Below are 11060 nucleotides of genomic sequence, written 5' to 3' on the forward strand. Positions count from 1 at the left end.
ACGTTTGTCTGTGACGTCATTGTTGCGTCACAAGATTTTTTGTTGCGTTCCATCATAATTTTGTTTTCAATAGTTTGTGCTCCTTTTGCTCGTACGATAAAAAACCCCTCTACGTTGGCCCTAGTGTTACAACATATAATTATTTTAGTGTACCCTCAAGTACTGGCCCCAACTCCATTTTTTTCGTTGAAAGACAATTTAAATTCAGAATAAGTTAAGCTTAAGTCAATTTTATGTTTTAGCAAAATAGTTTCTTTAAAATGCTTACTCTACAAATATATAAATAAAAAACATGAAAACATTTATTGCGCTTTGACGTACGAAATGATGATTATGTGTATACAAACACGACACGCCACCGTTAAGCCTTACGGTAGGCCTACTGCAGAACTTGTGAAACAACCAAGAAAACAATAAATATTTACACACCGTATCAAACGTACATCACTTACTTAATAAAATAAATATTAGAATTTCATAATCAAAATTGTTTAAGAAAAGATAGGCCTAAACTATCACAATGCACTACTGGTAGGTCGGGTCTGACACTACCGCATCGTAACACGGTTGTTTTTAAGATGGTGATAAGATCATAAATGTTGTGATGCACAGAAATCTATTGATTATTTTATACCGAACCCAATAACTAATTGTCTTTAGCAAAATTAGGATTTCCCTAAAGTTCTGCCTACACCATCAAACTTAATGCTTGGTTCCCACTTAGCGACGCAACACAAGGACGTAACGCAACGCAAGTGAATTGACCAATCACAAGCGATGGCTTATTCGCTTGTGATTGCTAACTGTCTATAACTTCGCTTGTCATTGGTTAAAACGCTTGCGTTGCGTTTACGTCCCTGCGTTACGTTCTAGTGGGAACCAAGCTTTATGTGACACAAATTGTGATCATTTATTTTTGTCAATCTAGTTTGATAGTGTAGGCAGAACTTGTTTCTCTTTAGTGCCTTGTAAAATTCCATATATCAGGCAAAGGGCTTAGTAAGTCCTCCCTAAAATCTCTTAATAAATATTGCATCGGTGCTTCCCTGTATCCTAGCATTCTCAAGACATCTCTACAAACGTCTTGTATTCCGACGGACGTCTCAAACGGGATGCTATTTCGCCATTCCTGCCATGTTGCCGAGGAATTACGACTGACGGCGTACGAGTCTCCGCTAGACGTCTGTGTGTTGTTAGTAATCCACTGTACCACGTGTCGCGGAAGCTTTCCAAGACCCGCAAATTTATATAAATGCTGCGCCGTCTCTTCAGGCTTTCGTGCCATGTCCTCATACCTGACGATCTTATAAATATCTTTTAGCCAATCAGGTGTTGGCTTATTTGTAACAAATTCTAAGTTTTGTTTCATACGTAAGCAAAGGTACCTTACGTTGTTCAACTCATCTGGCGTCATGTCCATACTAGTTTTTTTCTCGCTCTTTGCGCGACTAATAAACGTACCTCTTGGATCACGCACCAGATGTATGATCTTCAAGTTAAACGACTGGTCACGTGCTAAAGATTCAATATCTTGGAGCTTAGCAAAGCGAATTGTTTTTACTGCAAATAATTTATATTTTAGACACTCGTCGTGTGTTGTTACCGACTTTAGTGCCTTGCATGTTCTTTTTGGTCCTACGTTTGTTTCCGGTTCACACAGAGGTGGCGTAGATAACGCTCGACTAGACAAACGATGCAAATGATTTTTACTGTAAAAATTCAACAACGAATGTTTTGGCGGGAAACGACAATTAAAAATATCAGATATCATCTCCGTAGAATTTCCCGCGAAATATTCTCGCGGCACTTTCTGTTCTATACTTTTAAGAGGTTCAAAATGAAAGAACACGTTTTTATTTTGATTAAATAATTGACCTAAGAAACTTGACCCGGATCTCCGGTTAGTGATTATCAGGATATGTGATGGATCTTTTGGTACAAACTCTTCTGAGTTATCACGTCTTGAAAACAACGACGGTAACACTTGGAATCCAGGACCGTAGTTGAGAATACTACGACGGATGATTTGAGCGAGTTGAGGGCTTTGGTCCGCTGCTTCGCCTGAAACTTGACTACGTTGCTTGCCATGTTTATACGTCTCTAGTAAGATTTCACTGGCAGTCTGTATGAATGTAAATATAACAGCAAGGATGAAGGCGTACGTGATGACGGCGAATGAGAAACAGGCCCGTGGGCGGTAGAATAAGCGACGAAGATTCATGGGCACTGAAAGAAATAAAACCCGTATGAACATTAATTTTAGAAATGAGTAACATTAAATATTCAGTAGTCTGGAGTCTCCATTCACCATGCACTGATTGTCGTTATCGTACCGTAGGCTAATACGTCAGCTTTTTTCGTCAACCTCATCATTGGCCGTCGTCGTTTCGTAATATAGACGTGTAAGTCTGTCGCCTATTCGTCGTATTTTCCGTCGTCGTCGTTGCCCCCTCGGTGTCCTTGGTGTGTCAACGCCGTTGTTGGTAATACAAGTCCTAAGTCGTTTAAATGTACTGTACAAACATTCTATAACTCATCGTCGTCAAATAGGCCTACCGCAGGCAGTTACTGTAATGTTTTTAGTGGCTAACATGCAGATTATTAAATAGCTACATTTCAGGAACATTTTAACCCCTGTAACCACTGTAAAGGGACTACAAAAGAACCGTCAACTGTGCCAACACAGTTATCGACCTTGCGCCGTGCTTGGCCCTATAGTAATATGCCACATCTGGTTAAAGACTGTAGGTTAAACAAGCACCACATACCACGCTACACTCACCGGAAACTGTTTCTTTCCGTTCGTTCACCTACAAATACGGGTACAAATGGCAACCTTCCTCAATTATACATTAATATTAGTGATTATATCACCTTTGTCTTGGATTTAATTGACCACAACATCAGCCGAATTAACCTTTAGGCATAAACGTCACACCGCTAACATGTATATTTGAGCAGGGAGTTGTAAAATACTCCCTGTATTTGAGCATTCACATTCGAAAAATGAGGATTTTTGTTCTGTTATGGCACGTCATGTGTGACTTAATTATCTCACGTCTTGGTGTATCAACATCTTTTTCAATAGTATTGGTAATCAAATAGGCCTACAGAATATCAACTTGACCTGGTAAATTTACTGGTATTGTCTATCTATTTCATCCGGTACCGATGGAAAAATAAAGATCACGTAATAGTGATCGAATTATCGTCTTCATCAAAGTTTAAACATGGAGGTACATTAAACACGCACGTCAAATTCCTCGACCATTGGCGATGTTTTTACGTTTACGCCGGAACACGATGTAATTTTTAAAAGTAGGCTTACCATACCCTATTGAAATGTAATACTGTAGTATAAAGTAGTCTAACCTAGATCAAATTAGATAAAGTAGGTTGTGTTATGCTAAGAATATGATCTGAATATGCTATGATATAACATTAATATTAACGATCCAGATCTGTAACGTTGTATTATCGTTGCATGATTTTGATCATCTGACAGACGTTTCAATTTCCGGCCTTTTAATTTACTACAGAACAAAATGTAATCTGTTCAATTACCCCAAGGTTGAGTTGGAAAAATGCTGATCTACACTATCAGTACCATATAAGTACAGTAGAACACCTATTAAGGGGAACACATTTGTGACCACACACTGGTGTCCTCTTATCGATGTTCCCTGAATAGGAGTGCACCCAAATAGGCGTTATTATATAATAAAATAAGCTCTGTCTACACTATCAAACTAGTTTGACAAAAAAGTGTTATGTGCCCAAATGGTAGTGATAAGCCCCGTGATAAGCCTAAATATGATGATGGTGATATGACATCATTATATTTATATATGAGCACATCACATGTTTTGTCACATAACATTTGATAGTGTAGACAGAGCTTAACGATAAAAGTTAGCAAAAAAGTCAATCAATAAATATACAAATTTTCTTATGAAACGATTGACTGGTTTTTATCCGACCTCAGCTGAATTTTTATTCAAAGATCCAATGACCTAGTATCTGTTGCTATATCCATTTCATTGTTAAATTATAGGAAGTGATTTTAACAAAGAAAACAACAATCAAAACATATAATAATAAAAGTGTGAACATAAAGCAAGTCTCTCCGGCCGGATACAGACAAATACCGTATAGCATTTTCAATTGCGGAGGCGAAAAGTATATAAATTAATCTAGGCCTAGTCCTATATTTATTTTATTTTTTGTTTCAGTATGGACAGAGTGATTGACCCACCGGGCCCAGGTCATACTCGTCTTATGCATGTGTTCCATCCATAAACCATTGAACAATTGAAACTTTTTCTTGATAGCAATCCCCTCGATGCCCTAGGCTTATTTTTCTTTAATTGAATTGGTGTCAAACGGCAAGATTTCCCGTGAAGTTCGCCAGTTGTTGCTTGCCGGGTTAACATAGCCTGGCTTACAATTTACATCGAATATATCGTGATCTTATGAATTCTATTTATTATGTTCAGGTTTCGTTGTTCTATTAGTCAAGTTCAATTAAAGTTTAAATGATGATATTAAATGGATTGGAGGAAATATAAAATAATTTAGAGGCCTATCCACACTACAGGCCTATATTGCAGAAAACATGCGTGCGCGCGCCTCAACTAATTTTATATTTTATATTGATTTTATTCGACTAATACTCTCGTAAATTGCCTACACAGTACAATATAAAAATATGAATCAATCTCAACAAAAGCAACGATAAGATCACCGATCAAAATCTCAATAAAATTTAATTTTATAAAATGACCTGGAAATCTTTTGATAACATAACAAGGAGCTTAATGAATTGTGCGGAGGAATGCATACTACAATCTTAAAATTCTCCAGTAACTGAAGAGAAATTAATCTATGCCTAGGTCACGTTAATTTGTGCTTCAGCCGGTAATTATAGAATTCCGTTGAATTTTCTTACATTAAAAAATTGTTTCCGCTATCACTAATGGGGAACTCGGAGGGATATTAGTGTGGACATGTTTTCCTGAAGAAAGTTGTTTAAGGCGAGTGTGTCCATGTGGTGATGTTACACCAACGAGTGAACCAGGGACGTATGGAACACCGTGGTACATCATGGTCAATGTTTGTGAGGGTATAGCATCGCCATGGACACACATAACGTGACGTCATCACACTCTGGCACACGTTGTCAATATACAAAAGATATTAATTAGAATCACAGTACTGTATAGAACATTATTTAAATATTACTAGTTAGGAAGATTTCAAAGCTCCCATTCGATATTGCGATATTCCTCACAATCCATTATTCGCGACTTTTGGCGGATTCTAGAGAACAGGTCCAGCCTAGAAGATGACACACATGTCCAGGTCAGGTCAAATTTAAATGCGCCAGGTCAGGAGGCTATCGTCCTATTTTAGTTGATATAAACGACTTGTTGAAAATTTTACACCACAAGGGTTTATATTTCAATACACAATATTATATTATTGGATAAGTATGAAATTCTATGTATATCATTAATATCATGAAAACATGAATGGTTCTAGGTATAGTAGGCTAGAAGTAGAAGTTAATTTATATAACAAAACATAAGGAAGGAATTATTAACAAGCGATTACATAGCAGCTAACGATGTTTCGATTGCTGTCTTTTAGACCACTGTGACTCGAGTATGCAACGCAAACGTGACAAACAAAGCTGATGACTTTTACCATGCAGGATGTAACCTCCATGCTTTCTTTTTACAGTAATTTTAGTGGACTTTCTAATGATACCATTTTAGCGTTCCATAGTTGAGGTGTCGTATTTTCATCAGACCCACCATGGTCAAAGGATGAGCTGTATTGACAACCACTGTCTGTCTGACCTTGTCTGGTGGAAAACCTCCCTGTAGTGACGTAATGACGAAGCGATGATAATATTTGACATCCATTAATGTTTAGTCATTTTACAAGACAATGAATAAATGATAACCAACTCCAATTTATGTTGAACCCCATCCAACTTAATTATAAATAAACTTGGGTGGTACAATAAGATACCCATTTAAAAACAAACACCTCGTAAAATCACCGACGCTTGAAACTTGAACTGGCAGTCTGACTCGGGAATCTATTAATCATAAAGCACCAAGTCCGCAACATATCACGTTCACATAAGATTTTATCGTGCTTGTACATCTTGTACGATGGCCACTGCTGCTACTTACTACTGCTCTACATGCCATGTGGCTACTGAGATGAGTAATTCTTCGCGCAATTTAATTATACTCACTAGTAAAGGAGCTAAATGTACCATTCACATAAAACAGTTAGAGGAAAAATGGAAAAAAATCAGCACTAGGTCATGTTACAAGAGTTGTAAACAATATAGATTATTTGATAAAAATCCTAGAAAGTAGGAAACCTTTTGCCATTTTTCCTCTGATTGAAAAGACATTATCATTGAAACATATTATTTAGGTTTACAATTTAGCCTATATGAAGAAAATTTACCGATAGCAGTCTATAGTCTAATGATAAGGAGGTGTCTTTCTAATTCAGGATTGGAATTTCTCCATTGATGGACTTTATAAGAGATGTGATTGTGAGTGTTTTTTGTGGGGCAGGGGGATGGGGGGGAGGGGGTAGTTAGGTGGGTTAAGATTCACAATACTTTACTCATCTTATTATCCATCCGAATATAATACTTTATTAGTTTAGACCTATGACATGCATTGAACGTGTAATGTAGCCTAAACCATATTTGAGTGTTCTACTTCTACAACTTAATCAGTGAGTTTATTCAAACAAAACTTACCAACTTCCTACATACAAACGACAGTACACATTCTCTAGTATAAATCCATGATGTGAGTCACCATTTAGCGATCCGTATCGAGTAACAACTTATCGCCAACTGTGCACGATAAAGTTCTTAAATTTCCAAACTAAGATTATATTCGTTGATAGAGGGAGGCCTTGCTAAAATTCTTATTATCAAATGTCAATGTTTTCTTTTTTTTTCTTTAAAACTTTATCGAAATCACGTAATTATTGGTCACTGTACATTTCAGTTAGATCTTTATATTAACAAAAGACAATTTTAACTATCAACTACTTTTTTTATTTAAAGATATATTGTCCCCCTAAAAAAATTTTTTTTACATTTTTTTGTTGAATATGTTATTTTAATGTCACATAATAGTTATTCACTCTCACAAAAAATTGGGTCTGAACAAAATTTATTTACCTGAGAAAAATGTAATTTAAAGCAAAAAATGGTCAAATTGTCTGGAAGACAATGAGTTTTTGGGTAATTTAACTGTTTATTTTGTCTTTTTATAGATGAAATAATTTTTTCCCCCGTTTTTTTTTCTTATGGAAGTGAACAACTTCATTAAAACTGCAAAATGGCCTATTCAAAGTCCGATTTTAAAAATCTATATTTTTCATGATTTTGGGGGATAATACATCTTTAAAGAAAGTTATGTCTATCTATTGTTCAAATCGCGCATTAGGCCTATATTATCTGTAGGTTCTCTTATCTTTCAAAATCTTTTGTAGCCTAAAATTGATCAATTAGTTATTTGATTAATTAGTTGTTTATCATTTGCTCACAACATTAAATTGTCAATTGAATTAATAGTTTAAATCATTTTTTCTATGATGAATTACTTTTAGTTAAGTCAGGTGACCAGATTATTAACTTTGATTGGCTGAATCCTCAGGTGTTTTATGACGAGTCATCTTCTCCAAATTATTACCGGTACTTTTGCTTACTTTTTATCGTCTGCGTGCTTAGTTTATATTGTTCAAACAATTGTTGTGAAAAAACTATGCCTGTTGTTGAAGAAACCAAACATTTAGAAGTGGGTAAGTATAGAATAAAGTATAAAGAACTGAATTGTGTGTTTTAGATGTATTATTTTAGTGTTTACCGTTTAGTGTAGCTTTCTAGGCTGTGGTTGTGCATAGCCACTTCCTGTGGTTGTGGTTCAGTCATCTGGATAAAGTATGCGAGCACCTGGTAAACATTTTAACAGGAAGTGATCATGGAATATACAGTACTGTACTTGCATTTATATGCAATAAAAATGTGATAATAAAAACCCTACCTACACTGGAGAATCCACCAATTATTTATGCACGCTTTAATTAAATTGCAAATTTACACTAAATTATATACAGTAAATCTATTCATATTATTTAATTGTTTTTTTCATTCACAGATGCTCCACTACCACCTCTAAAGAAGGGTTTAGTGCGATTGTACAGTAACAGATTCTGTGTTTTCTCCCAGAGAACTCGATTAGTATTAGCAGCTAAGTCGGCAAAGTAAATATTTTTTTATTTGTTTTACGACTTATGTCTCTCTACCCTCTTTCTCGACTAATAAGGGCCTAGATAGACATTTCAATTTCGTGTATTGATAATATTATATTTTTGAATTTTTTTTGTAAAGCTATGAAATAATTAACATCCACTTAAAAAAGAAGCCGACATGGTACGCAAGCAAAAACCCAAATGGGACAACACCATGTCTTGAGAAAGATGAGGATATAGTGTGGGACTCCACCATCACGTGCGAGTATGGTAACGACATCTTCGCTGAAAACCCGCTATGGCCGACGGATCCACTTGCAAAGGCTAAAGATCGTATGCTGATAGACTTCTTTAACAGTAAGGTATGCATCATATTATGGACATAAAATGGTGTTGTAGCTTGGTAGTTAAATACTTGGTTTCAATACAAGGGTATTCGGGTTCAGATCTTTTTAGATGAAAGGATTTGTTTTACATGACGACAAAGTATTTGAGCCCTGTTGACCTTAAAATTTATGTTTAAGACAGCAGCGTACCATTCAATTTTAATAATAATATATTGACTTAAGTCATGGAAAAACTTATTTCTCCATGCTTAAGTGAAATGCTTGTATTTAAGGGAACTATCCCTCACTGTGTGATTGTAATGAACATGACTATTATTTTTTTAGAGACTATTAAACGTCACTAAAAGTGTTTAGAAGTATGTTATTTAAAACAAAAAAAAGAAAAAAATTTGACAGAGCTGACTAATACGTTTTGGTTTGTTTCTTTATTTCAGATTTTTCCTAATTTTATGAAGCTTACATTTTATCCTGTTGAAGGTAAAGAGGAGTTTTATCAACAAGAATATGAAAAGAATGTTGGTAAACTGCAGGAGAACTTGGTGGAACGAGGAACTACTTTTTTTGGAGGTAAGAACATGTCAATAATGTTTTGAGGTGAGCTTTCTATGCAGTATTGGAATGTTTGTTAGTGTGTCCACTCCAAATTTGTCAGGAGTAGCACGGGGTGTGTATAATCAGAAATGTATCATGGATTTAATGCTGAGCAGAGATGGCTAAGGACACCAACTTTCAAAGTCTTCCACCCACCTTAAAACATTTTTAGACCTTCTACCTAGCCTAACACAGAGCCTTAACACAGCCACCCATTCAAGAAACCTCTGGGTACCAGAAAGTATGTTTTGTTCACAACCATTCATAACTAACCATTCCTAGACTTCTCTAGTATAGCCAAATCCTTAACACTCCTACAGTATACTTTGCGCGCCCAAATTGTCCCCTTATTAGGGGTTTTCCCAAGTATTCATTGGCCATGTTTTAAAACATGTCCATTTTTGTTTAAATAGAAGTGTCCCCTGAATAAACGTGTCCCAAATAAGATTCTATTGTATTTTACTTTATGTACTGTTATGGTCTCTTCTAGGATCACAGCCTGGAATGGTTGACTACATGATGTGGCCTTGGTTCGAGCGTTGGGTACTCCTGGATGATATATTCCCCAAGGACAATTTTCCAACGGTAAGTAGAAATAATTGTTCTAATTCATTTTATGAATACTCATTTGTTAACACCATCATCATCATTTTTGTTACTTATATCTAACAATTCTTTTTCTCAGATTCTTACATGGCGCAAAAACATGATTGCTGCTCCTGCTGTAAAAGAAGCTGCGATACCAGACGATATTCATTTAGAATATTTCAAAAATTTTAAGCAAAACATATTCCAATATGATTACTAAAAACCAGTAATTGCCATTTCCAAAGTTCTCATGTTTTTACTCAAATTTACAGTATTTACATTAAGTAAATGGTGGTGATGGTGGTAATTATAATATAATTAGCATATAATTTGCATTTAATGCGAATTGTTATGAGCAATTATTTTTGTTTAGTGTAAGAATATTTTTATTTTCATAGAAATCATAGCCATATTTATTTATTTAAAATGGCACGATAGCACAGTCATAGATTAAGTTTTATTTTTAGTCAACAAGAATTTTTGTATCATGCTTTTTACATGTTTATATTATATTACTTTTTAAAGAATTTAGAGTATATTTTACACAGGCAGTAATAACACTATTAAAACTTTTACCTTTAATTTATATATTATGTTTATGTTAAATCCTGGTTCCTTTTTTTGTGTACTTATTGTTGCATCATTGCATCGTAAATGTAAAGTTCGAAACAACACTGTTTTGCAGTTAAAATTTTTATTGAAATTCAAAATACAATACAAATGAACACTGCTATACAGTTAAAACACCCCAAAAAATGGATGGTTTAACCAATCTGAGTAAACACAAATTTGTATTGGGCAATGATATACAGTACAGTAAAACCTCTATTAAGGGGACACCTTAGGGGTCCCAAATGAGAGGTTAATTATTCTGTTAGTACACAAACATAACAGTACAATGATAATATAACATTTTAAAGCATATAATTTATACTTAAAAGGTGTAAAACCAAATAACATCATATTTACTATATTTACAAATTTTAGCATTGTCTTCAAGGTAAACACTGGTGACATATTTCCCCATTTTATACTCATATGCGTGATGTGAAAACATTCCCTATAGGTCCTCTCTCTTGTATGAAAACATTAGTCCCTCTGGACAAGAACAGAGGCCTTCTAAACTGGCCTGATGTCTTGTGCAAAAATAAAGGCCTTCTACATTTGTGCAAGAAAAGAGGGCCTAGTTGTATGCATGAGAACGTACAGTAGGCCCTCTACATTTGGGCCTCTCTC

General features: G+C 35.1%; 2 protein-coding genes across 2 annotated transcripts; one reads left to right on the forward strand and one right to left on the reverse strand.

Annotated features, from left to right (window-relative positions):
- Nucleotides 1-585: 585 nt before the first annotated feature.
- LOC140057102 (carbohydrate sulfotransferase 1-like) lies at nt 586-6906 on the reverse strand. Its single transcript, XM_072102641.1, has 2 exons — nt 6794-6906; nt 586-2226 (listed from the first exon to the last, which is right to left on the reverse strand). The coding sequence occupies exon 2, from the start codon at nt 2219-2221 to the stop codon at nt 959-961; it is 1263 nt and encodes a 420-aa protein (XP_071958742.1). The 5' UTR covers nt 2222-2226; nt 6794-6906; the 3' UTR covers nt 586-958.
- Nucleotides 6907-7709: 803 nt separating this feature from the next.
- LOC140057826 (glutathione S-transferase omega-1-like) lies at nt 7710-10535 on the forward strand. Its single transcript, XM_072103577.1, has 6 exons — nt 7710-7848; nt 8205-8310; nt 8438-8660; nt 9080-9212; nt 9727-9821; nt 9922-10535. The coding sequence occupies exons 1-6, from the start codon at nt 7812-7814 to the stop codon at nt 10042-10044; spliced, it is 717 nt and encodes a 238-aa protein (XP_071959678.1). The 5' UTR covers nt 7710-7811; the 3' UTR covers nt 10045-10535.
- Nucleotides 10536-11060: the final 525 nt, after the last annotated feature.

The sequence above is a fragment of the Antedon mediterranea genome, chromosome 8 (genome assembly GCF_964355755.1).
Source record: "Antedon mediterranea chromosome 8, ecAntMedi1.1, whole genome shotgun sequence".
Taxonomy (NCBI): Eukaryota; Metazoa; Echinodermata; class Crinoidea; order Comatulida; family Antedonidae; genus Antedon; species Antedon mediterranea.

Bases quoted from the DNA above. Each gene is read 5' to 3' on its own strand.
- LOC140057102 (XM_072102641.1), bottom strand. From the start codon at position 2,221: ATGAATCTTCGTCGCTTATTCTACCGCCCACGGGCCTGTTTCTCATTC.
- LOC140057826 (XM_072103577.1), top strand. From the start codon at position 7,812: ATGCCTGTTGTTGAAGAAACCAAACATTTAGAAGTGG. The intron at 7,849-8,204 runs GTAAGTATAGAA...TTTCATTCACAG, and splicing joins AACCAAACATTTAGAAGTGG to ATGCTCCACTACCACCTCTA. The intron at 9,213-9,726 runs GTAAGAACATGT...GGTCTCTTCTAG, and splicing joins AGGAACTACTTTTTTTGGAG to GATCACAGCCTGGAATGGTT.